The sequence below is a fragment of the Pholis gunnellus genome (genome assembly GCF_910591455.1).
Source record: "Pholis gunnellus genome assembly, chromosome: 24".
Lineage (NCBI taxonomy): Eukaryota > Metazoa > Chordata > Actinopteri > Perciformes > Pholidae > Pholis > Pholis gunnellus.
In genome coordinates this window covers 121311-147546 of record NC_136551.1, presented here as the reverse complement: position 1 = coordinate 147546, position 26236 = coordinate 121311, and the positions used below count along the sequence as shown (strand labels likewise).

Here is a 26236-nt window from a genome sequence, read left to right as displayed (position 1 = left end):
GTTCGGCCCACCGGTGACATCTGCTAACACTTACCACAGAAGAAGAGATCTAAATGTGTTGTTATGGATGGAACTAGCAGAACTATTAATATAATTAATGTTATTGTAGGTGAAACTACCTGAAGTATTAATATAATATTAAATGTGTTTTTACAGATTAAACTAGCGGTTAGCTACAGTTAGCTGTGTGTAGGTACGGCTAATATTATTGTAGCTAAACGTCACACTACACTACCTAGGGTGTGTTAAAGCTAGCTTAGCACAGAGAGGTGTAAAATGCTAGCCAGTGTAGCCACTAAACAGCTAGCCTAACTGCTAAAACCACAGTTTGCCTTGTTTCCTGAATGATGGAACGTTTAGAGACTTTAAAAACAGATGAAGTTAATCAGTCAGGGATCATTAACAGATCAATTTAACGGCTCTTTTCACATTAATAACCATGTAAACTCTTAGTTATCTCCATAACTCAGCACTTAGATTTATTCTGCATAATGTGTCCTGATTTAATGTACAAATGAAGAGTGTTTAAGGGATAATATGAGGGCTGTAATTACAGTGAAGGGTAAAAGAGTTTCCAGTGTTTCCAGTGTCAGTGTGCAGCCTCAGGCGGACAAAGAAAGCTCTGTGCTGCAGTAGAATAACGGAGGTTATGTCAGCGTCGCTGGGTTTCCTCCTCAGCTCTCATCACCGTGATGTGATGCAGGCGGCGCGTCGAAGACGAGGCGTCTGATTGATTTAAGAGCTCCCTGTTAACAGCTAATCAGCTAATCAGCAGACAGATACAGTCAGACATTTACAAAATAAACAAGTTCCATCTGAATTCAGTCAAAGTCTCAACTGATTCTCCTGAAGATCATTACACGAAAAAAAGCTTCTTTCTGTTGTGTGAAGAGAAATGATTCCATAATTTAAGCCGTGTGTTTTATTGTGAAGGCCCGTGTGTTTTATTGTGAAGGCCCGTGTGTTTTATTGTGAAGGTCTGCGTGTTTTATTGTGAAGGTCTGTGTGTTTTATTGTGAAGGTCTGTGTGTTTTATTGTGAATGCCCGCGTGTTTTATTGTGAAGGCCTGTGTGTTTTATTGTGAAGGCCTGTGTGTTTTATTGTGGCGGTCATGAGGAGTGAAGAACCGGCAGATTTCAGCTCCAGAGACTCTGGAAACAAAGTGTGTTTGTTATCCAGTCGAGCTTTTGAGGAGAATAAACAACTTTCTGTTGGTTCTGTTGGTTCTGGTTCTGTTGGTTCTGTTGGTTCTGTTGGTTCTGGTTCTGTTGGTTCTGGTTCTGTTGGTTCTGGTTCTGTTGGTTCTGTTGGTTCTGTTGGTTCTGGTTCTGTTGGTTCTTCTTCAGATTTGTGTGTAAAAGCATTTGTTTACCAATAAAGTTGAGGTCTAATTGTAAAATGGACTTGTTGATCACAGTTCCTCGCTGTGTTTGTTTGGTCTGAACGTCTGATGTGGAGCGTTTAGGTTTTACAGTACGAGGTGTGGAAACTTTATGAACATGAAGAAGAAGAGAAGCAGAGGAGTGAACTCTCACCACCTGAGAGCTGAAGTGTTGACTCTGTGGCGAGTTGAAGCTTGTTGTTCACAGCTGTCAGACTCTTCACTTCAAAGCTCACTGAACTCAACTTCCATTACTTTACACAAGTTTATCTTTCCTTCTGTTCCAGACAGCAACAATGGAGTCAGGACATGATAGTACTTTATCTTCATCTTCATCAAAGTACTTCATCTTCATCATGTGTTTACTACGACCTACAAAGTGAACGGGCCTCAGCTGTTTACTGCTAATTCATCGTGTCATTTCCAGGTCACTTTGTTTCTGTCTCTTTGTGGTGGTTTTGCATGTCTTTGTGGTGGTTTTGCATGTCTTTGTGGTGGTTTTGCATGTCTTTGTGGTGGTTTTGCCTGTTTGTGGTGGTTTTGCATGTCTTTGTGGTGGTTTTGCATGTCTTTGTGGTGGTTTTGCGTGTCTTTGTGGTGGTTTTGCGTGTCTTTGTGGTGGTTTTGCATGTCTTTGTGGTGGTTTTGCATGTCTTTGTGGTGGTTTTGCCTGTTTGTGGTGGTTTTGCATGTCTTTGTGGTGGTTTTGCGTGTCTTTGTGGTGGTTTTGCATGTCTTTGTGGTGGTTTTGCGTGTCTTTGTGGTGGTTTTGCATGTCTTTGTGGTGGTTTTGCCTGTTTGTGGTGGTTTTGCACGTCTTTGTGGTGGTTTTGCATGTCTTTGAGGTGGTTTTGCATGTCTTTGTGGTGGTTTTGCGTGTCTTTGTGGTGGTTTTGCGTGTCTTTGTGGTGGTTTTGCGTGTCTTTGTGGTGGTTTTGCATGTTTTTGTGGTGGTTTTGCGTGTCTTTGTGGTGGTTTTGCGTGTCTTTGTGGTGGTTTTGCGTGTCTTTGTGGTGGTTTTGCGTGTCTTTGTGGTGGTTTTGCCTGTTTGTGGTGGTTTTGCATGTCTTTGTGGTGGTTTTGCATGTCTTTGTGGTGGTTTTGCGTGTCTTTGTGGTGGTTTTGCGTGTCTTTGTGGTGGTTTTGCGACACGGTGAACATGAAACCTTAACAGCAGCATGTTAGCATGTTAGCATTAGCTCAAAGCTCGTGAGCTCTTTCCTCTCAGAGCTGTTGGTGAGAAACTGGAGACATTCTTGAGTTAATCATCCAGAAACACTGAAGATTACAGTCATTAGTGTGACTGACAGCAGGGACGGAGCTTCTTCTTCTTCTCCTGTTTTCTTCAGTGTTGACACCTGATGAGTTTCTGTCATCAGCTTCCTGTTTAGCAGCCTGACCTCGAACACTCTTCTTCTTCTTCTCCTTCCTCTTCATCACCATCAGGTCTCCAACACGGAGAAAGCATGTCAGTGGTTTTGGCTGTGCAGCGGTTTTCCCAGCATGCACGTGTGAAGCAGGCGGATGTGTTGTGATGTGGGTGGGGTTGGTGTGTGTGTGTGTGTGTGTGTGTGTGTGTGTGTGTGTGTGTGTGTGTGTGTGTGTGTGTTCCAGCAGCAGCGAGGACGCTCTGGTTTCACGAGCTTCTCTGAGCACGTAGACCGAAACGTCAGAGAGACACACACACACACACACACACTAGTTGCAGAGTGTGTGTGTGTGTGTGTGTGATAGAACCACTTTTGCAGTGTCTTCAACATGAAAACAAAGAAGAATTAAAGAAATGATGTCACAGTTTATGGAATGTTTTTACCATGTAATGTACCTTTATTATCATGATCAGCATGTTCAGGACTTATAAAAGACGTGAGGAGGACTCATGATGAAGAAACCATGTTTGAGGGTTGACGAGGAAGAGGAGGAGGAAGAAGATGAGGGAGTGTGCAGCAGGAGAGGAAGGCGATGATGTCGTCCAGGCCCCGCCCCCTTCAGAGCCTATAGATGGAGGCTTCTCGCGTCCTCCTCTCCACAGAGAGGACGTCCCACAGCTGAACAAGTCCTAAGACTGAAGACGCTTAGTGAAGTTGTGCAGCTCCCGGTCGCTCCTCTTCATCTTCATCATCTTCATCATCATCTTCTTCCTCCTGGAGCTTTGAGATGTCGGCCGTCGCTCTCCTCAGAGTCCTGCTGCTGATCAGTGGGACGATCGTCCTCAACGGAGTCCCTGTTCAGAGGACCAGAGGTATTATATTATCTATATTATTATTTATATTATATATATTATTATTATATATATTAATATGATATATATTATTATTATCTATATTATTATTTATATTATATATATTATTATTATATATATTAATATGATATATATTATTATTATTATATATATTATTATTATAGATATTATTATTTATATTATAGATATTATTATTATAGATATTATTATTTATATTATAGATATTATTATTATTATTATATTGTTAATAATCAACTCGATAATGTGGAATAAATAAAGAAAAGGAAGTGAAATCATAAATAGAGACGATAAAAACTCAAAGAAGCTGAAAATGAAAAAGTTATGAATATAAATAAATGAAATATGTTTAAATAAATAAACATCGATTCATAAACTCAACATAAAGGTTTGTTAACGTTACAGTTTCTTCATGTCTTTGTAGTTTTAGTAGATTTCCTGTCGGTCGTGAGGCGTTTAGGTGTCGCGTGTTGAAGCTAAACGTGACTCTTTGTTTCTGAGTGACGAGATGACAGACAGGTGTGTCTCTCACCTAGAGGGGGCGGGGCTTATGCATGATCTAACCTGTGCTCTTTCTGCCTCATTGAGTTTGAAAGTCAGAGGGGGCGGGGCTTAACTCGGGGGGGGGGGGGGGGGGGATCAGTACAGAACCCGTTTCTACTAAACCTGATCCACCAGGACCAGTACAGAACCCTGTTCCACTAAACCTGATCCACCAGGACCAGTACAGAACCCTGTCTCCATGTGGTTCTCTGTTGGTTCTCCAACATGTTCTCTACATTGAGCTCAGTTTTCTGTTTTCATTCCAAATAAACATGCTGGATTCGACCTCTAGGTGGCGCTAAATCCTACTTTTTTATTGACTTAATCAGGAAAGTACTTTGAGTAATCAGAGTATTTAGTTCCCAGTGAAACCAGCAGCAGCTCGTTAGTCCGGACAGGAAAGTTCATGAGACTCCTCATGGACTTTGTTGGACTATGACTCTTTGTGGTACTTTGTTGGACTATGACTCTTTGTGGTACTTTGTTGGACTATGACTCTTTGTGGTACTTTGTTGGACTATGACTCTCTGTGGTATTTTGTTGGACTATGACTCTTTGTGGTACTTTGTTGGACTATGACTCTTTGTGGTACTTTGTTGGACTATGACTCTTTGTGGTACTTTGTTGGACTATGACTCTTTGTGGTACTTTGTTGGACTATGACTCTTTGTGGTATTTTGTTGGACTATGACTCTTTGTGGTATTTTGTTGGACTATGACTCTTTGTGGTACTTTGTTGGACTATGACTCTTTGTGGTACTTTGTTGGACTATGACTCTTTGTGGTACTTTGTTGGACTATGACTCTTTGTGGTACTTTTTGGACTATGACTCTTTGTGGTACTTTGTTGGACTATGACTCTTTGTGGTACTTTGTTGGACTATGACTCTTTGTGGTACTTTGTTGGACTATGACTCTTTATGGTACTTTGTTGGACTATGACTCTTTATGGTACTTTGTTGGACTATGACTCTTTGTGGTACTTTGTTGTACTATGACTCTTTGTGGTACTTTGTTGGACTATGACTCTTTATGGTACTTTGTTGGACTATGACTCTGTGGTACTTTGTTGGACTATGACTCTTTGTGGTACTTTGTTGGACTATGGCTCTTTATGGTACTTTGTTGGACTATGACTCTCTGTGGTACTTTGTTGGACTATGACTCTTTGTGGTATTTTGTTGGACTATGACTCTGTGGTACTTTGTTGGACTATGGCTCTTTGTGGTACTTTGTTGGACTATGACTCTTTATGGTACTTTGTTGGACTATGGCTCTTTGTGGTACTTTGTTGGACTATGACTCTTTGTGGTACTTTGTTGGACTATGACTCTTTGTGGTACTTTGTTGGACTATGGCTCTTTGTGGTACTTTGTTGGACAATGACTCTTTGTGGTACTTTGTTGGACTATGACTCTCTGTGGTACTTTGTTGGACTATGACTCTTTATGGTACTTTGTTGGACTATGACTCTTTGTGGTACTTTGTTGGACTATGACTCTTTGTGGTACTTTGTTGGACTATGACTCTTTATGGTACTTTGTTGGACTATGACTCTTTAAGGTACTTTGTTGTACTATGACTCTTTAAGGTACTTTGTTGTACTATGACTCTTTAAGGTACTTTGTTGTACATCATGGTTGCTTGGAGTACTTATGAGGGTATCTTGTAGTTTCTTTTAGTATTTTGACGGTTCCTTCTTTGTGTGTTTTTAAACAAGTTTTGTAGTATCGTTTGTAGTTTCTCTGCAGTACTTGTGCTCTTGTTTGGTATTAGTATTTTGTATACTGTGTTAGTACTTTAGTCTCAGACTGCAGAGACGTCCTCTGCTGGTTTTTGTCCCTCATGTCGTTGGGCAGACGGACGTCCAGAGAAAACGTGAGGAAGCCGGATGGACTCGGGTGTAACGGAGCAGCTTCTGGAGACCTCGACGCTTCACTGAAACATCAACTAAAGAAAGAAACAACAGAAACATTTCATTCCTCCTTTAAAGAGACGCAACACTTTATCTGTAGCTTGTTTTTATTCTTCAGAACTCTGAACTACCCGTTGTACCCGCTGCACAATATCTGTTAAAACCAGCGGCGGGCCGTGCATTTCATACCTGGGCCTTCACTGCAGCTGAAACACCTCATCATGACGCCAGAGCTACGGTTATTATTTGTTTTGTGTAAAAATGAAGCTCAACACCTACAAATACACTAACTGCAGAGTGCAGACACATGAATACACCGAGACTGTGTCTCCTCTCTGGCTGCAGCGCGAGGCTGCTGTGAGGCTCAGGGCTCCTGCTGCTCGTTCACACGGAGCAGAACTACGAGCTTTAACGTCACAAACGTCTCCATCACCAGAACAAGGCTCTGGATGTGTCGCTCGTAGCTTTTGACAAAAACAGGGTTCAGAAAGTCGCCAGATTTAGCGAGAAAGTCGCCAACTTGGCAACACTGGCACCGACTAAATATGTCCCCAGAGCAATATTGGACGTAACAATGGTTCCTATCACATATTAAACCAAACAAATATCCATCTTCATAAAAACAAGTTGTTCAAATAATAATATATAAACAAGCATCTTAAAGCTGCTGCAGATGTAAAAACAAAAGCATTTAACTTCCCAGAGCTGCTGTTCACTGTTTAAAGACAAAGTCCATCCTCCTTTCTTTGGTAATAAAGAGTTTAATCTCACGTTGTTCAGAACATCCGTGTGTTGTAGTTCCAGTCAGAAGTTCTTCTGGATTCATGGACGCCAGTGAAGACATCGAGCCTCCTCAGTTGTGTTTCTTGAACACGTTTTAATGCGTTTGAGGCTGAACATGTCGCTCCACAGAGGCAGCAGATGTTGGGATCGTCACCGCCCAACATGTCACGCTAGCCCACTGACCAATCACGTAGCTGTAGGCCAGCTAGCAGCTCTGACACGTCAAAGAATACGCCCAACATGTCAAACTAAAGATCTGATTGGTTGAACACTATGACGATCAACAATATCATCCCCATTCACTTAACCTGCACATGGATTCACTGGTGAGTCTGCAGGCCTGGGGCCTCTCTTCTACCTAGAGACACAGAGGTGAACTCTGATTGGATCAAAGCTCTACTTAAAACAAGCTGCACTGAAGCAGAGCAGCTGAGGAGCACAGTAGCTGTGCTATGAGGACATAAGATGATGGGAAACATGTTTATATAAATTATAATACATGTAGTGTATTTAAGAAAAATTATTAAATTATAAAATAGCTCTAATTTTGTGATTGTGTTTAGACCAGCAGAGAAGGCTTTGAGGCCCTGACGGCCACCACTGCTTAAAACGAGTAAAAACTCTGGTTCACTGGCTCCAAAGAGAAATCAGTGTATTTATAATATGGTTCTTCTTCTCTTCCTCTAATCTCTTCTTCTCCTCCTCCTCCTCCTCAGTGCGGCGTCACAACATGAAGGTCCGGATCAACGCCACCGGAGACACCATCGTGATGAAGTTTGTCCGTCCGAGTCCAGACGTGAAGCTGGAGGGTTTTATTCTGGGTTATGGAGGGAACATGTTCTCCAGACAGTTCATCACGCTGCCCGAGGACGGACGGACGTACGAGACAGAGATGGGTGAGAGAGAGAGAGAGAGAGAGAGGAGAGAGAGAGAGAGAGAGAGAGAGAGAGAGAGGAGAGAGAGAGAGAGAGAGAGAGAGAGAGAGAGAGAGAGGAGAGGAGAGAGAGAGAGAGAGAGAGAGAGAGAGTGTATATAGTCATTGTCTTTTATGTTCATCTTGTTATGTATAAGAGGTTTGACCTCTCTGGGCTTCCGTACGTTTCATAGTTTCAGTGAAGCTGTCTTTATTCTTTGTGATGACGTCAGAGAAACGAGAAGTCAAACCTCCTGAGAGGAGTCCGGAGGTTGGTGGGAACATGCAGAACATTTTTGGGGACCAGCAGCAACAATAACAACAGATGTTTGAACAGATGTTTTCTGTCTTTAACACAAAAGAAGAACGTGAGAACCTCTGGGGAGCAGCAGGTGGTTCTGATCCGTTTTCTGAAGCTCGGCCAACGATCTTTATCCCATCGGGACAAAAAGCGTTGAAAGTTACGACATATGATGCATTCAAGGAGCGAGTCATCGGAGGATTTAACAGAGAACCTGAGAGTCGATTAAAAACGATCAAATTCAGCCTGTTGATCAACAACAACCTCAAACATCTTTTATTTTGATCATTTAAATGAGGTTTTCATCATTTGTGGTGAGAATCAGATGTTGTGTTCACTGTCTGCGTGTAAATGAAACCCAGAAGATTTAAAACAGTTTGAGCTTCACGGGAGAATTTAGATTTCCATTTCTGTCTCTCGTCGCTGCTCTTTCTGCCCCGAGGTCAGCTGTCAATCAAAGCGAGTGGGCGGGGCTGTGGTGAGGCCAACTGTCAATCAAAGCGAGTGGGCGGGGCTGTGGTGAGGCCAACTGTCAATCAAAGCGAGTGGGCGGGGCTGTGGTGAGGCCAACTGTCAATCAAAGCGAGTGGGCGGGGCTGTGGTGAGGCCAGCTGTCAATCAAAGCGAGTGGGCGGGGCTGTGGTGAGGCCAACTGTCAATCAAAGCGAGTGGGCGGGGCTGTGGTGAGGCCAGCTGTCAATCAAAGTGAGTGGGCGGGGCTGTGGTGAGGCCAGCTGTCAATCAAAGCGAGTGGGCGGGGCTGTGGTGTTTACCTTCCTGGTTAAAAGCCGTCTTATTTCTTAAAATAAGAAGTGAGTTTGTGTTCGACCTCCTGAACTGAAAAAGAAAACACAGGATTAGTTTAAACAAACACTCTCAGGTGAGTTCAGGTGATTGATGAGGTCAGAGGGGGCGGGGCATGTTTCCACCTGTCAGAGAATAAAAGCTTGTTTGTTTTTGTGGAAAACAGCTCAGGTTTGTCTTAAAATCACATCTTTTAGAATGAAGTCTGGTGAGATAATAATAATATTAATATTATTATTCATGTAATATTATTATAATAATATTATTATTCATATAATATTCATATAATTCATATAATATTATTCATGTAAACCTGATCCAGATGCTGAACCTAAATATCTGGTCGCCATCCAGCCGATTCCAGCCAACGACGTGAAGAAGACCTGTACAGGTACCTGTCTCCCTGTGTCCTCACCTGTCTCCCTGTGTCCTCACCTGTCTCCCTGTGTCCTCACCTGTCTCCCTGTGTCCTCACCTGTCTCCCTGTGTCCTCACCTGTCTCCCTGTGTCCTCACCTGTCTCCCTGTGTCCTCACCTGTCTCACTGTGTCCTCATCTGTCTCCCTGTGTCCTCACCTGTCTCCCTGCGTCCTCACCTGTCTCCCTGTGTCCTCACCTGTCTCCCTGTGTCCTCACCTGTCTCCCTGTGTCCTCACCTGTCTCACTGTGTCCTCACCTGTCTCCCTGTGTCCTCACCTGTCTCCCTGTGTCCTCACCTGTCTCCCTGTGTCCTCACCTGTCTCCCTGTGTCCTCACCTGTCTCCCTGTGTCCTCACCTGTCTTCCTGCGTCCTCACCTGTCTCCCTGCGTCCTCACCTGTCTCCCTGCGTCCTCACCTGTCTCCCTGCGTCCTCACCTGTCTCCCTGCGTCCTCACCTGTCTCCCTGTGTCCTCACCTGTGTCCTCACCTGTCTCCCTGCGTCCTCACCTGTCTCCCTGCGTCCTCACCTGTCTCCCTGTGTCCTCACCTGTGTCCTCACCTGTCTCCCTGCGTCCTCACCTGTCTCCCTGCGTCCTCACCTGTCTCCCTGCGTCCTCACCTGTGTCCTCACCTGTCTCCCTGCGTCCTCACCTGTCTCCCTGCGTCCTCACCTGTCTCCCTGCGTCCTCACCTGTCTCCCTGCGTCCTCACCTGTCTCCCTGCGTCCTCAGGTAAGGTGAACCTGGAGAAGCCGCTCCACCTGGTGATCGGCTCCGTCAGTCCTTCAGCCGTCCTTCTGTCTTGGGGAAACTACCTGAAGACTCCGTACGAGGGGAACGTGATGAACGAGTGTCTGGAGGACGGGTCAGATACATCCCATAATAATATATATATACAGTTTATATGTATAATAATAATAATGTATAATATATATATTATAATAATAATAATAATTTCGGTGAAGCTGTGTGTGAGTGTCTGATGGTTCACACACAGGTAAAGAGGACCCAGCGTGGAACCCTGAGGAACCCCACAAGTACTAACAAACGTTCTCTTCAGGTTCTACACCATCCGCTACAGGGAGAGGAACAGGAAGTGGATCTATCAGACCTGCCCCACCAGCGACACGGTGGTGGACAACCTGAAACCCAACACGCCGTACGAGTTCGGTGTCCGGTCCAACATGGGGGACCGGAGTGGGACCTGGAGCAAACCCATGATCCACAACACCAACATGGGCAGTAAGGACGGCATCTTCATCATTTATTAATATTAGTAATTAATATTAATATTAATATTATATTATTATTGTTATTATTATTAGTAGGATTATTGTTGTTGTTATTATTATTTAGTAGTATTAATATTGATATTATTATTGCTGTTATTCTTATTATTCTTATTTATTATTGTTATTAATAGTAGTATTGATATTAATATTGTTGTTATTATAAATGTTATTGTTATTATTATTGTTCTGACAGAGTTTACAGTTTTATTACTAAATCAATCAACTCCTTCGTTCCCATTGATATCTATAAGAAATGATACATATGTATCGTATGTATTATACATATATATATATATTTCTTTTTACAATATATATGTATGTATTGTACATATATATATTATATTAAATATATATATTATTAAACTGAGATCTCGAGTCTTTATTATGACATAGAAATCCGAAACTGAAGGAGAAAAAAATCTTTTAATTTGATGTTTATGTTTCTTGCTAAATATGTGTTATATATGTGTTATATATGTGGTAATAATATTAACATCCGTATTTGACCTGGTGAATTCAAAGCTACGACCCTGAGCTTTCTGCTGTTCGCCTGATCTTCTTCCTGTATTTCGCAGATAAAAACACACAGAAACCGTACAAACTGCGTAATCCTCTGGCGAAGCCGCTGGTACGTTTATTCATTTATTCCATTCATGTTCATGATGTTTGTATGTTTGTATCATGAAGATGTCTATTGCAGTGCATTCTGGGACTTGTAGTTTGTACATGTTGTAATGAAAACGAGTGTCTGTGTGTTTTAGAAACCTCACGCGTTCTTCCCTCCTCGTCCCGGTAAGAAGAGAATTATTTATTCTGGTGAAGTTGAACCTGTTGAGGCAGCGTCTCATTATTTCTGCTTCACGTTATTAAAGGAATCTTTTCATATAAAAACATGTTTCATGTTCAGACTTGTTAAAAACATTCATAAAGACACACTCTGCACTTTAATAACTCTTTTAAAGACTAACCGATGATGATTTTGTGTCTCAGCTCTTCACAACAGGACTCGACTTTCTCCTCTTCTCAAAAACTCAGCTTTCCCCGGAGCTCCTCGCACTTCCTTTGGTGATTATCACTTCCTGTTTCCTTCACACAAAAACGTCACCTTTTTATTTTCTCATTCAGGGCGCCAGAGACTCTTCCTGTGGAGTTTCAGCTGGTTCAATATGAAACGTTTCGTTTACAACAAACTGAAAGTGAAACTGGTTTCTGACTTTGAGTCTTTTGGCTCTCATCACTACAAAAGTAAAGACGTCGTAGAAAATATGATGAAGACAACGTTTCTACTTAAAATAAACGTAGAAAACAAAGGTCACAAAGCTGATTGGTTGATCTAATTTCAGGACTTTCATGTTTTCTGTAAGATAAAATAAAACTACCAAAATCACAAGTTTTCAAATAAAAATGCTGCTAATTTTGTCATAATTTTGGCAAAATGATTCAAATAAACTTCAAGAAACTCACTTTCAGTTTGAGAACAAACGTTTCATTAAAGCTTGTTCAACATTGAGAACAACGTGTGAATCTAATCTATCATGTTATATTTCTATACTTTCACCGCTTTTATTTTGACATTCTAAACGTTTGACTTCCTGCAGCACCACCAGAGAGCCGCCAGGAAACTTTCCCTCCTAAACGCCCTCTTGTGTCACTCGGTAACAACAAAGACTTTTATTTTGTTAACCACCCCAGCTTCCTCCTGTCTCTACCTGCTTCGGCTGAACCTGTGATGCACCTGTGAAGGGGGCGGGGTCTGTGGGACATGCAGCTGTTGTGATTGGCTGCATGCTAGCATGCCTTGATTCGGGTTTAGAAAGTCGATACGGAGGCGTGGCGTTGCTGGAGGTCAGTTGGTACGAGTAAGTTAACTTTGCCCCGCCCACTTTGAGTCCTTTTTAAAAGCCGCTGCTTCATTTGTGCTTCTGAACCAATCAGAGTTCTTCTTTCACCTGTTTTCTATCTTTGTCTTTCTCAGAAGCTACAGAGCTGAAACAGCTAACTATTAGCTCAACGATTACCACATTATTTAAGTTATTCAGTCTTAAATAAAAACACACATTCATTCAGAAGTCCTTTAGAAAAAGGCTAACTGATGAGTAATTGTAGCAGGCAAGCTAACCACTAACTTGCTAGTTAGCCGGTAACATGTTGGTGCTAGCCAGCTAACTGGACAATAGTAATATAATCTATTTATTCAAATAAATATAGTTAGCCGAACAACACATGCTAATGATTGGTCCAGCAGAGTTTAATACGTTAATAGAATATTTTGGGACTAAATATTGGACCAAATGACTGAAGCTGAAGTTCAGGCTTTGGTTCTCCTACATTTAAACAAGTTGGTATGAACTGAAATGTTTTGATAGTTTTAAGCTCTAAAGCTATTTATTTTCACAATAAAACTCATGTTTTATACACCATTATTACAAAAGGTTTGGGTTCTCCAACAGAGTTTAAGAGGTGAATATAATATTCTGGGACTCAATCATTTGTTAAAATGAAACCTTTAGTTGTAAACAAGTAGAAAACAGCTGTTAGATAAACAACCCAAATCTGGTTTAGCTGAGAGGACATTTGGACTAAATGAATCCAAAGTGTCTCATTTTATCAGTAATTAATAGTTAAAAAGTGCTTAAAATCAGAACTGGACTTCAGTGAGAAAATATAGAGCTTGAAGACTTAAATCCATGATCACATTTCTAGATTTATGTCCATCTGACCATCTGTCTTCTGCCTCTCTGTCTGTCCTCTGTCTTCTGTCCTCTGTCTGTCTTCTGTCCTCTCTGTCTGTCTTCTGTCCTCTGTCTGTCTTCTGTCCTCTCTGTCTGTCTTCTGTCCTCTGTCCTCTCTGTCTGTCTTCTGTCCTCTCTGTCTGTCTTCTGTCCTCTGTCTGTCTTCTGTCCTCTGTCTGTCTTCTGTCCTCTGTCTTCTGTCCTCTGTCTGTCCTCTGTCTTCTGTCCTCTGTCTGTCTTCTGTCCTCTGTCTGTCCTCTGTCCTCTGTCTTCTGTCCTCTGTCTGTCTTCTGTCCTCTGTCTGTCCTCTGTCTTCTGTCCTCTGTCTGTCCTCTGTCTTCTGTCCTCTGTCTTCTGTCCTCTGTCTGTCTTCTGTCCTCTGTCTGTCCTCTGTCCTCTGTCTTCTGTCCTCTGTCTGTCTTCTGTCCTCTCTGTCTGTCTTCTGTCCTCTGTCTGTCCTCTGTCTTCTGTCCTCTGTCTTCTGTCCTCTGTCTTCTGTCCTCTGTCTGTCTTCTGTCCTCTGTCTGTCCTCTGTCCTCTGTCTTCTGTCCTCTGTCTGTCTTCTGTCCTCTCTGTCTGTCTTCTGTCCTCTGTCTGCTTGTCGTGGCTTCATGTTCAGTCTGCATGTTGTCCAGTTCATGGACAGACGTGGTTGATTTTCCTCAGAGGACAAACAGCCCAAGACGTTCTGTCTGTCTCATCACGAGCACGATGTCTTCTGGACTTCTCTGTGTTTCCATGAGGGACTAGATTATGGGACTAAAACCAGGTCCTCTGGATATTTGACTGGAGATCCTCTTTTCAAAGTAAAGGCTGAGTTTCTACCAACATGATACTTTGTTTAGATTCTTTGTAAAGAAGTACTTTTGTAATTGAGGAACGACATCGATCAGAGAATCATTTGTGATCTTGAGACCCAAAGAGGATCAGGTTCCCATGATCCCGGTTCCTCTCTCCTCTGTGGCCGCAGACGAAGAGAACGCCGTTAGAAACGACACCGACCGACCGGCGGATTCACTTCCTGTCCTCCCCCAACTCCCGCCCACCAAAGCCCCTCATACCAACACCATCCCGCTCCTTAAATTACCCTCCAATGGCGACTTGCTTCAGGGGCCGACTGCTAAGGCCTCTAACGCCCCGGGGACGCCTCAGAACCCTGCCGGTAATTTACACCAACAACCTCCCATTATGTTCAAATTCCTGATCAATAAATGTCACGTTTTAGAAGAGTGGAGCTGAATGCTGCTGAAAATCAGTTTGAGGTTATAGAACAGCTGTAAAGCAGCTGATGAAATGCTACTTTGTCTCTTTATGATCTCAGTGTAAATAAGAGTGTCGTCTGCAAACAGCCACACTTTAAAGGTCAGTGAGCATCAACATGAGGCCAAACGTTCCCCGTGAAACATGGTTCTGATGTTTAGTTGATAAATCTTTGTCTTTGAGTCTTTGAGTCTAAGAAGCTCAGTGAACAATGCTGCTGAAGTCTCACAATGGAAAGTTTCAAAGTTGTTTTTGTTCTTTACAGGTTTGTGGTCAGAATGTTTCACATTAATGTCTTTGTGAGTCTTTACAAGTAAAACCCATTTTGTGTTTTTGTGTGTTCTGCAAAAAGTTACAATTTGATGAAAAACAATTTCATGCCTCAACAAACTTTCATGCCTCAATTTCCCATCATGCCTTCTGTTTGTACCCCAGAGGAAAACAATGGACTTCCATAATAATCAGTTCAAACGTTTCCACATCTTTCTGTTTGTGTTTTCAACTCTTTTTGTCTGTTGTATAATCAGTAATATCTTTTGTTTTAGATTTGAACCCGTCTCTGTGTTAAACCGTCTCTTTCACCGACAGCTTTCAGCAAATCACAGGACGGATCTTCTCTGCTGAGGTCAGCTCTGGCCAATGAGAGAGCCAGAACTAACATTTGGGGTAATAATGGGCTCATGAAACGCTGCCCGTGTTGTGCAATCAGAGGCAGTTTTTGCTCTTTCTGTCGGCCGTCCATCTTCTCTCCACTTTTCTGTCCACAGGACTGGAGTTTAAACACATTTCATCCCACTATGACGTCTGCATGCGGCTCACAAGCTCACGCTCATGTTTCCTCATCAAACCTCATCACTCATCAGATGTTTTTCTCAGATTACGATCATGATCCATCATCACGAGAGTAAAACCTTCCATCACTAACTTCACCGCTCAGGGCTGCAGCTTCACTGGCAACAGATCCGATTGTGACAAAAGACCTCCAACTGTTTTTAATGTTTTAGGTCAAAGCAGTCAAAGAACTCTGTCTCCTCGACCGCCTTCAGCGACCATGGTCTCCAGATCCATGAGGCCGGCATCAAGAACCCCCTCCTTTCCCTTTTCTAATGGCCTAAGACCACATCACTCTTCCTCTAGACCCAGTAACTCGTCCCCCTCCTCTGGGATCCTCTGGGGTAATCCTCCTCTTCTTCCTCTTCATCCTCCTGAACTTTGTGTCTTTTAGATCTTTTTCCTCTTTAGTGAAACCTTCAGAGTCCGGAAGTGTCGGGAGGAAAACTTTGAGCCATTAAATCACTAATTTGTGTCCAGGATCTCTTTATTCTAATGATCATGTTCTGATTATTGTCAACGACGTTTCCTCGGAAAAAATAACGTGCAAGTTCAACCAACTGAACTTCAATTCAGAGTTATTGAAGAAGGGAAACAAGCTAACCAAGCTAGCAACAAAGCTAACAGTCAGTTAGCAAAACTTTTAAATGTTTAATCAGCCGATTGTATTCATGATTCAGGGACCAAACAATATCAAACTCTGAATCCAGGATGTTGGCCCTCAAATGACTCATTTGATCCTTTTAATGAATAATCAGATGAAGTTGATCTCACTGTGACTGTTTGGATGTAACGTAGCTTCATCATCATATTTAAAGGTGAGCTCTTTATTCCATCAATACTTTTCCTCCTGACGTTCTCTAACCTCTGAAGAGTTCAGATATCAGAATGACGTCACTTCCTCAGCTTGTGATTGGCCGCTTGGTTTGGCGTTGACGTGACTGCTTCTATATTTGATGATTTACGATGTTTGTTCCGCTGTGATTCACTTCTATTCTCAACACTTTGTGTTTTTGTTTCAGTTCACTGCTGAAAGAGGTTTACGTTCTTAGGCTCAGACAATAAACCAAAATCTAGTTTCAATCTTAACAAAGATGACTTTGAACCAGTTTGATTGTTTCCAAACACAAAACTCTGTTTCTTGACTACAGAACTCTGATGTTTGTTCAGAGTCGATACCAAGTTGCTGACTCGTAGAGACGGACTGGAGGACTCTTCTGGTCTCAGAGTCTCTTTCTCTTTCGTAACACTCGGTTTTCTCCCCACAGTTAACAGACAGCCTCATCGGGGCTTCTCCCCTCCTAGACCGGCCTTATGGTCCAGACCTCGACTGGGTAACAAATCAAAAAGACCTTGTTTGTCTTTGTGTCGTCTTCGTTAACCCTTCACTTGCTTTCGCAGCATCTTCACCTCCACCGCAGCTCATCTTGGTGTTTCTGTCTCCATCCGTTGTGATTGTTCATACTCTAATGTCCATCCGTCCGTCTGTCCATTGGTCTGTCTGTCTGCCTGTCCATTGGTCCATCCATTGGTCTGTCCATTGGTCTGTCTGTCTGCCTGTCCATTGGTCCATCCATTGGTCTGTCCATTGGTCTGTCCATTGGTCTGTCCATTGGTCTGTCTGTCCATTGGTCCATTGGTCTGTCTTTCTGTCCATCCATTGGTCTGTCCATTGGTCCATTGGTCTGTCTGTCCATCCGTTGGTCCGTTCATTGATCTGTCCGTCCATGTTGTCTTTTGTCTCAACATTCAGCTTCTGCAGGTTTTCAGCTTCTCAAATAATCAAGACGGAGGTTGGATCTTGATTATTTGATTTCCATAAATCCAGTAACAGATTGTGTCTCTGTGTTATATGTGGTGGTGGTGGTAGTGTATGTGTGTGTGTGTGTGTGGGGGGGGGGGTTAAAGATCGTTTAATACATAAAAATACAAACATGTATCACGTTTTATATTTCTTTACCTTAGAATCCGTAGATATTGAACTACATATTGTCTTTTGGACTTTTCAGGATTCAGACAAGAATCCTGAAATCTGGGAATCCAACCGATTTATTGTGTTTCTTGTCCACAGCAGTTATTCCTACTTTCTCTTAAAGTTTGCCATAAGTTCTTCAAAAATGCCCACTTCAGGTTAATAAATTGTATTATAATATGTCTGTTTTTATAGAATAAATCCTCAAAGAGTTTTTGAACCATCCGGATTAACATCAAAATGTTTACTGCGACACAAACAAGATTGTTTTTGGATTCAGAAACAGAATTGAAACATGTTGAATCTTCAGATGTGGTCTGGAGGATCCAATCGGATCCAGATCACCAGCTCGTGGTCCACAATATACAGGTCCTTGTGGTCTTTGTGCAGCCGGCATTCGCTGGTTTTTGGTGCCGTCTATTTGTTATCGTATGTAGACGTATAGAAGGAGTCCAGAACATTCTGACCGGAATCAGTGATTCAGATAAAGCCGACGTTCTGGTCCAAGAGTTGTAACTGCAGCGCTTCTCCGGCTGCAGTGAAGAACTTGTTTCTGGAGAACAAGAGGTCCGAGCTGCTCCACGTCTTCCTCCGCTGAGGATCGGTTTATTGGTTGTGAATTCATGAGTCCGGCCTCTCTGCATGCAGCGTGCAGACTGGTGCTTCAGCTGCCAAGACTGCACGGTTCAGTCGTGTTAAGTGTTCAGAAGCAGAAAGAAGAAGAAAGAACTGGCCGTCAGCTTGAGAGCTTTGGCCAGAAGCTCCAGCGGAGCCTGTGGAAAATACTTTGTGTTCCTCTGATCACCGTTTTTGCACAGCTTTGCACTTTTTCTCGCCACAGAAATAGAAAGAAGCTGTTTGTAATTAGCTGTTGACGACGATTCCCGCCGTCTGGAACCTGGACCTCTTCAGGTTTTTCTGGTCCCGTTTGAAGGTCCGGGGTCCTAGTGCTTCAGGGTTTTGGATCTCGAGCATCGTGAGCGTGACGTGTTTACGAAACCCGTCACGCTACCAGGACGGCATGGCGTCCATCGAGCCGGTTACAGAACAATGTTTTTTTATTGTTTGTGTGTGAAAAGAGAAAATCAGACCAATATGTATATTTCATTTAGTCTGGTAGTGTAACGACCATAATTACAGGTTCCAGTCTATAACGGGTCCGTGTTTAAGTGTTGAGGAATAATGGAAGTCTCCACCGGCCGGCTGGCGTCTTCGTCTTCATATTTACATCACGAACTGATTGAGAATAATTCGTCGTTTCATGTTACGAGCTCAAAACATTCAGGACTCCATCATCCGTCATGTTTCTGGCTTCACATTTGTTCCATTGAGTTTTTGGAGCCGGGTCAACTCGTTGATTGTGAAGAATTTTGGCTTCTCCTTAAATTGAGAGCAGGAAGGGGGGTAGGGGGGTAATTGGCTGCAGATTCTGGACTTCAATCTTTGTAGAAAACCACATGGGACCTTGTTCATGTTTTCATGTTCATCAGAAATGTGTTGGGGCTTGATCTTCGGGAGAAAAGAGCAGATTTTCCAGGAGATTAGAGAAAATAAATCCAGAATCAAAGCTTTATTGAGATAGAAAGTGTCGACAGGAGAAACTTAAATAAAGATATTAATGCACCACCCATAGAGCTCTACCTTTACTGCATTAAATGTTCCATACAGATATTCATAATATCATAATAATATCTGGTATTGTTTGTTCCAGGATCACCTGCTCGCCCGTCGATACCGATCAACAAGAAACCGAATCTGGTGGGAAAACCAGGAGAGACCGGTGAGAGCTGAAGACGAGTCGAGGGACGACCAACAATATCTGGACGTTTCTCTTCTTCACTGTTGTTTTTATTTGACGTGTTCTCCATCAGACAAGGTGAACAACTTTAAGCAGACGGACAAGCTGCCGGTCCTGAAACCCAAAGCCGCCCCGCAAGCAACTATCAAGCCCACCAAACTGGACCGGAAACAGACGACAACCGGAGCACCGACAACAACCGGTAGGAAGACTTTCATGTTCACGTTAGAATGCCGGCAGACGTGGTTTCTGGTTGTTTGGTAGAAAGAAAAATACAGAAAGATAAGAAACCATCTTCTACAACCAGTTTACATTTCTTTCTTCAGCCAGTCGACAGGAGACCTGGGAGGACTCAGACCTGTTCAAAGCCCAGCCGGCCTCTGACATCGACGCCTTGGGCAAGAAGCGCTACGTGGGTGAGTTCTACTGCTGTTAATGTAACCGAGTACTTTGAAACTGAACCCTGGCAGTGCTGGATTAACCGAAACCCTCATCCCTGTCCTCCCCTCAAAGCGCCTCACGTGGTCTACCAAACGGGGAAGAAGCCGGATGAGCCTTGCTCCATCACCTCCTCTCTCAACTTCTTCCCCGTAGATGAAGCCGGCGAGGCGAACGTGACGGCTCCGCCCAAGTCTCCGCCCTCCAACCTCACCGTGGTGACGGTGGAGGGGTGCCCGTCCTTCGTCATCCTGGACTGGGAGAAAACCGATAACGACACCACGGGTAAAAGATGCTCTTTCAGTTTGTTAGGTCTAGTTAGGTCTAAGAAGAGTATCTGATGGTTCTGTTGATCCGGACTCTCAGAGTATGAGGTCATCTCCATCGCTAAAGGACCCGACGGCGAGCAGGTCTCCATCCTGACCACCAACCAGACCCACACCACTGTGGAGAACCTCAAACCTGAGAGCAGGTGAGAATCTACCCTTGTATAGTTCCAGAGCTTTGGTCAAGCCGAGACCAGGTCCCCCAAAGTTTGGATCAAGTCTCGAGTGGATTGAAACCAAGACCAGACCAGGACCAGAGCAAAACTTGTGTAAACCAAACCATCAGATTCAGATTAGTTTGAACTGTAAATGTTATTTGAACTAGTTTTCAAGGCCAGATTACCAAGTACCCCAAACCCGCAGTGCCAGGTGCCCCAGAGCCTTAGAAGCCCCAGAGCCTCAGAGCCTTAGGAGCCCCATACCCTGAGGATCCCCAGAAACTTGGGAGCCCCAGACCCTGAGGATCCCCAGAAACTTGGGAGCCCCAGAGCCTTAGGAGCCCCAGTAGCCCTGGTTCCCTGCAGGTCTGTTGGTTTTGGTCATTTGATCGTAAATTCTCAAATAAAAGCTTATTTCGGTGCTAAATACAAACAGAAGATTTAAAGTTCTATAAGAAGCTGTTTTTAGAGTCCAGATCAGCTCCACAGTCCTGATGCTGCACCTCCTGAGGTATTCAGACCTCCAGCTGTCCAAACACGAGTCGACCCGAGAGTCACGGCTCAGAGAGTAAAACGAGCTCGTTACGCTCCCTGAAGTTCTAATGAGCCTGAATATGAGGAACGGTTTTGGTCGCTGTTTTTCTTCTTCTGCCACTAAAACCGTCGTCGACAGGAAGCTGTGAGAGAATGATTAGTAGACGACGTTAAAGTGTCGGCATGTGGACGGTTATTAAGCTGCTGTAAAGTAATTCAATTATTATTTCACATCGTTGTGTTTTAATAACTTCATTTATACATTTTCTCTGCAGTTATGAGTTTAAGGTGAAGCCAAAGAACGAGCTGGGTGCAGGTCCTCCCAGTGACCCGGTGTCCTTCAACACAGAGTCGGGTACGGTAACACTCAGACTTCCTGCTTTACATTTCAAAATAAAACACTTCAACAAAGAAAGACCTTAAATCACTTTTTAAGACCATGAACGTTTCTTTTTCTTTGTTTCCTTCATCAGCGGATCCTCGAGTGAGCGAGAACGTCTCCGGTACGATTCAATAACCAAAGTGTCATCAATACATCCTGATGATCAATATCCTGATGATCAATACGTCCTGATGATCAACGTCCTGATGATCAATACGTCCTGATGATCAATACGTCCTGATGATCAACGTCCTGATGATCAATACGTCCTGATGATCAATACGTCCTGATGATCAACGTCCTGATGATCAACGTCCTGATGATCAATAGGTCCTGATGATCAATACGTCCTGATGATCAACGTCCTGATGATCAATACGTCCTGATGATCAATACGTCCTGATGATCAACGTCCTGATGATCAATAGGTCCTGATGATCAATACGTCCTGATGATCAATAGGTCCTGATGATCAATACGTCCTGATGATCAATACGTCCTGATGATCAACGTCCTGATGATCAATACGTCCTGATGATCAATACGTCCTGATGATCAACGTCCTGATGATCAATAGGTCCTGATGATCAATACGTCCTGATGATCAACGTCCTGATGATCAACGTCCTGATGATCAATACGTCCTGATGATCAATAGGTCCTGATGATCAATACGTCCTGATGATCAACGTCCTGATGATCAATACGTCCTGATGATCAATACGTCCTGATGATCAATACGTCCTGATGATCAACGTCCTGATGATCAATACGTCCTGATGATCAATAGGTCCTGATGATCAATACGTCCTGATGATCAATACGTCCTGATGATCAATACGTCCTGATGATCAATAGGTCCTGATGATCAATACGTCCTGATGATCAATACGTCCTGATGATCAATACGTCCTGATGATCAATACGTCCTGATGATCAACGTCCTGATGATCAATATCCTGATGATCAATACGTCCTGATGATCAATACGTCCTGATGATCAATACGTCCTGATGATCAATACGTCCTGATGATCAATAGGTCCTGATGATCAATACGTCCTGATGATCAATACGTCCTGATGATCAATACGTCCTGATGATCAATACGTCCTGATGATCAACGTCCTGATGATCAACGTCCTGATGATCAACACGTCCTGATGATCAATACGTCCTGATGATCAATACGTCCTGATGATCAACGTCCTGATGATCAATACGTCCTGATGATCAACGTCCTGATGATCAATATCCTGATGATCAATACGTCCTGATGATCAATACGTCCTGATGATCAATACGTCCTGATGATCAATACGTTCTGATGATCAATCAATAATCTCTGCAGGCAAAGACGCCATCTGGACTCAGTTCCCCTTTAAGACGGACTCGTACTCGGACTGCCACGGGAAACAGTACGTGAAGAGAACCTGGTACCGGAAGTTTGTCGGGGTCCAACTGTGCAACTCGCTCCGGTACAAGATCTACCTGAGTGACTCGCTCAACGGTGAGTAGCGTTGACCCGTCTCGCCTCAGGTAGGGGTTTACCTGGATCCGGTTCTGACCCCTCTCTGGTTGTTTCACCTGCCAGGTAAATTCCACAACATCGGAGATCAGACTGGTTTCGGTGAGGATCACTGTCAATTCGTCGATTCATTCCTGGATGGAAGAACGGGCCGGCAGCTCAGAGCAGACCAGCTCCCATCCAGACCTGGTAAGACCTTTTAGAGTCTTGGTACTGTCCAGACCTGGTAAAACCTTTATTTCATAGTCCTGATACCCTCCAGACCCGGTAAAACCTTTATTTCATAGTCCTGATACCGTCGGGACCTAACAACATTTATTTTGACCCTCCATAGAAAGTCTTTCTCACGGTGTACGTCTTGTTGGTCCTGGTCCAGGTTTCTACAGAGCCGTGCGTCAGGAGCCAGTCCACTTCGGACAGATCGGAGGACACTCCCACGTCAACTACGTCTCCTGGTACGAGTGCGGGACGCCCATTCCCGGTAAATGGTGAACAGACCGAGTGGTTCTCGGAGAACCCCAGAAGAGGAACCGTCGCCTGGACTAGGACGGCAGCAGGGTTCCTTAAAGACCTTCAGGACTCCGTGGTCCACCACGTCACCCAGAGCTGTAAAAACATGTACGGGACATACTCGTCAGGGAATTAGTACAGAGAGAGCATTTTAAAATATAGCTAACATGCCTCGTCTTCAGTAGAGGAGGAAGGTTCCTCTGTGCTAGATATATTTTATTTTGTGTCAAATGATGGGAAGCTGGCTCCCTAAAAAACTATTTTCATAAATTATTTATCAAACGGTCTTTGATTACATTTCTTTACGAGGTCTAACAGGAAGCGGTCTTCTTCTGTTTTCTTTGTTTTCAGCTCATTTCTCTTTAAACACTAGAAACCGTCCTGCTGACCAGTAAACCAGTTCTCTAGTGGCGACCAGTAGACGTCCTGCTGGATGTGGAGAACAAGTGATATTCATGACAGACCTTAAAGTAAACTTCATCAGTAGACAAACACTCAGAGAACAAACGCTAAACCAGGCTAACGTTAGCTTTAGCTTTAGCTACTCTCTGCAGTTTATTGTGTAGGTTTATGATAATAATAGAAATACAATAAACCATCATATCTGGTACCCAAAGCTTCCTCAGACGTCCAGATTTGCACAACAGAAATGTGTTTATATGTATATTTGCAGATGCATTTCCCTCCACGTGGCCTTTCTTCTTCTATGGTACTAAAATGTTCTTCATGCTAACGCATCGGGGGAAACTAACGGCGCAGCGTGATGCTGAACAACTCACTTTCTTTATTTTGTCGAACAAAATCTGATTTATGGAAGAAGAAAATAAACTCTGAACTTAAAGTTGTTTGTGTATTACTAGCAAAGCTAACGCAACATTAGCAAGAACTAGCGGTCAGTTGTTTTTATAGCTACATGGCTGACTAGCCTAAAAACTACGTAACATGAGACTTTATTAGAAACTTTAGTAGAAATCAAAACGTCAATAAAGTTTATTCAATTAAAAAATAACCAGAAAGAGACGGTTAGCTAACGGCCAAACTGACAATATCTACATTTAACAAAAAATATGATTAAATAACTTTAATTGTTTTTTTTTTAACGCTTCATTAGTTAAAAGATTAACTTTGAAAATACAAATTCACAGAATAGTAGGAAATCTTCTTAAGGTGGAAAGATTTAAGGTGGAACCACTAGGTGACAGAAATATTTGTATGTTTTCTGAAGGTTCTGGAAAAAATAAATCTTGATTAAAAAACGATTGTCTTCCTGTCCAGACCACAGTGGTGACGCTTTATTTTGAAGGGCTATCTTGAGTTATATTCATGTTTGTTGTGATGCTGTTGGTGTTTTTCTACTTATTGATTTTCAACAATAAAGAAGTTTTGATCGTTTTGTAAAAAAAGGAAATGTTTTTATTCATCTGGAAGTTATTTATATATTTATTTATATAAATATTTTCATACATATATATATATTATACATAAATATATACATGAAAATATTCATATTTATATATATATATTTATATCAATAAATATAATATAAAGATTTATATATATAAATATATATATATATGTATATAAAGTTCCCACAATGCTCTGTGGGATGTAAACAGGAAGTCTCTTTTTGTTTCAGATCACCTCCGGTCACTAAATGTTAGTTTTATTTCAACACGTGGTTGATTTTGTTTTCTTTTATATTATTTATTTTATTTTATTTAATCACCGGACGTGTCTTCCCTACCTGCCAGTGCGTGACGTCACTTCCTGTGAGGAGCTGCACATGGAGCTCAGGTGAGAGCAAACATTTCAACAAGAAGACTTTAAGGTTTAAAGCTTCTGAAGGAGCCGCCATGTTCGTTACACGTTTAGTATTATGGGATGTACTCGATATGTACTGGTAGAAGTACGCCGAACAGCTGATGAACATAAAATGATGGTGAGTATAAAATCAGCTGTTTAAGGGTAACGTCAGAGAGGACGACGATGATAACGACGTTCACGTTCCATCAGGTCAGTTTATCATTTAATATGTTAATATTCAGCTGATAATTAAAGTGTTTAACTGACAACAGTACATTATTTATATAAATATAAATATAATTATTATATATTTATATATATATATATATATAGAGAGAGAGAATAATATAATAATACAAATATTAATTATATTAATAATAATTACCATATTAATAATACTTTAATTATTTTATTAATAATAAAGTGTGAAAGAAAACCAGGATCCAGAAACGTGTTCAGCTCTGTGATTGGTTCATAAATACTTTAAATATATATATTATATATACTGTATATATATATATATATATATATATATATTATATACTGTAGATAAACAGTCCTTGTACTGCATCGCTCAAATCAAACCGTGTACTTAATGTACTTATACACAGAAGTGTAAAAAGAGATTAAAAACAAGTGAAGCCTGAATGAGGTCTGGTCCTCTCATATTACCCACAACCCCCCTCTTCCAGTGTCCCAGCTCTGTGTGACGATGACATCACTTTTCCAACCGCAGCGAAAGGCTTTACAGTCCCGTCGCCACAGCAACCAGCGAATGATTTCAGTCCAGTGACATTTAATTCACCACAGAAGAAGAAAAATAACATGTGAAGGAGGAACACTGGTGGTGAGGTCATGCTGCTGTCTGATGGACTGGTTTACACTCGCATAAAAAATAATTAATAATAAATAATAAAGGTGGACCTTATGTTGACGTCTGGACCTTATGTTGACGTCTGGACCTTATGTTGACGGTGTGGACCTTATGTTGACGTCTGGACCTTATGTTGACGGTGGACCTTATGTTGACGTCTGGACCTTATGTTGACGGTGTGGACCTTATGTTGACGGTGTGGACCTTGCGTTGACGGTGTGGACCTTGCGTTGACGGTGTGGACCTTGCGTTGACGGTGTGGACCTTGCGTTGACGGTGTGGACTTTGCGTTGACGGTGTGGACTTTGCGTTGACGGTGTGGACTTTGCGTTGACGGTGTGGACCTTGCGTTGACGGTGTGGACCTTGCGTTGACGGTGTGGACTTTGCGTTGACGGTGTGGACCTTGCGTTGACGGTGTGGACCTTGCGTTGACGGTGTGGACCTTGCGTTGACGGTGTGGACTTTGCGTTGACGGTG

The 26236-nt window shown here is 42.6% G+C and overlaps 1 protein-coding gene and 1 long non-coding RNA gene across 7 annotated transcripts; one reads left to right on the top strand and one right to left on the bottom strand.

The window, feature by feature from the left end:
* Positions 1–3425: 3425 nt before the first annotated feature.
* On the top strand, positions 3426–24475 carry abi3bpb (ABI family, member 3 (NESH) binding protein b). Of its 6 annotated transcripts, XM_079185735.1 has the most exons (23): positions 3426–3624; positions 7600–7779; positions 9224–9292; positions 10053–10185; positions 10381–10562; positions 11188–11240; positions 11374–11404; positions 11603–11677; positions 12211–12267; positions 14315–14506; positions 15193–15270; positions 15609–15779; positions 16704–16769; positions 19119–19187; positions 19279–19407; positions 19532–19621; positions 19719–19928; positions 20010–20115; positions 20937–21016; positions 21135–21164; positions 22394–22552; positions 22637–22759; positions 22947–24475. In XM_079185735.1, exons 1-23 carry the CDS (start codon positions 3540–3542, stop codon positions 23060–23062), a joined length of 2484 nt encoding a protein of 827 aa, XP_079041861.1. In that variant the 5' UTR covers positions 3426–3539; the 3' UTR covers positions 23063–24475. The 6 variants fall into 6 exon arrangements, with proteins under 6 accessions (XP_079041861.1, XP_079041862.1, XP_079041863.1 ...); XM_079185736.1 differs by lacking the exon at positions 15609–15779; XM_079185737.1 differs by lacking the exons at positions 12211–12267; positions 14315–14506.
* Positions 8914–11623, bottom strand: LOC306715385. Its single transcript, XR_013767675.1, has 3 exons — positions 11581–11623; positions 10033–10174; positions 8914–8934 (listed from the first exon to the last, which is right to left on the bottom strand). It is a non-coding gene; the product is annotated as an uncharacterized lncRNA (long non-coding RNA).
* Positions 24476–26236: the final 1761 nt, after the last annotated feature.

Coding starts and splice junctions, on each gene's coding strand:
- abi3bpb (XM_079185735.1), top strand. CDS start 3,540: ATGTCGGCCGTCGCTCTCCTCAGAGTCCTGCTGCTGATCAGTGGGACG. Junction 10,186..10,380: donor AACGAGTGTCTGGAGGACGG/GTCAGATACATC, acceptor CGTTCTCTTCAG/GTTCTACACCATCCGCTACA. Junction 15,780..16,703: donor CTCCTCTGGGATCCTCTGGG/GTAATCCTCCTC, acceptor TTCTCCCCACAG/TTAACAGACAGCCTCATCGG.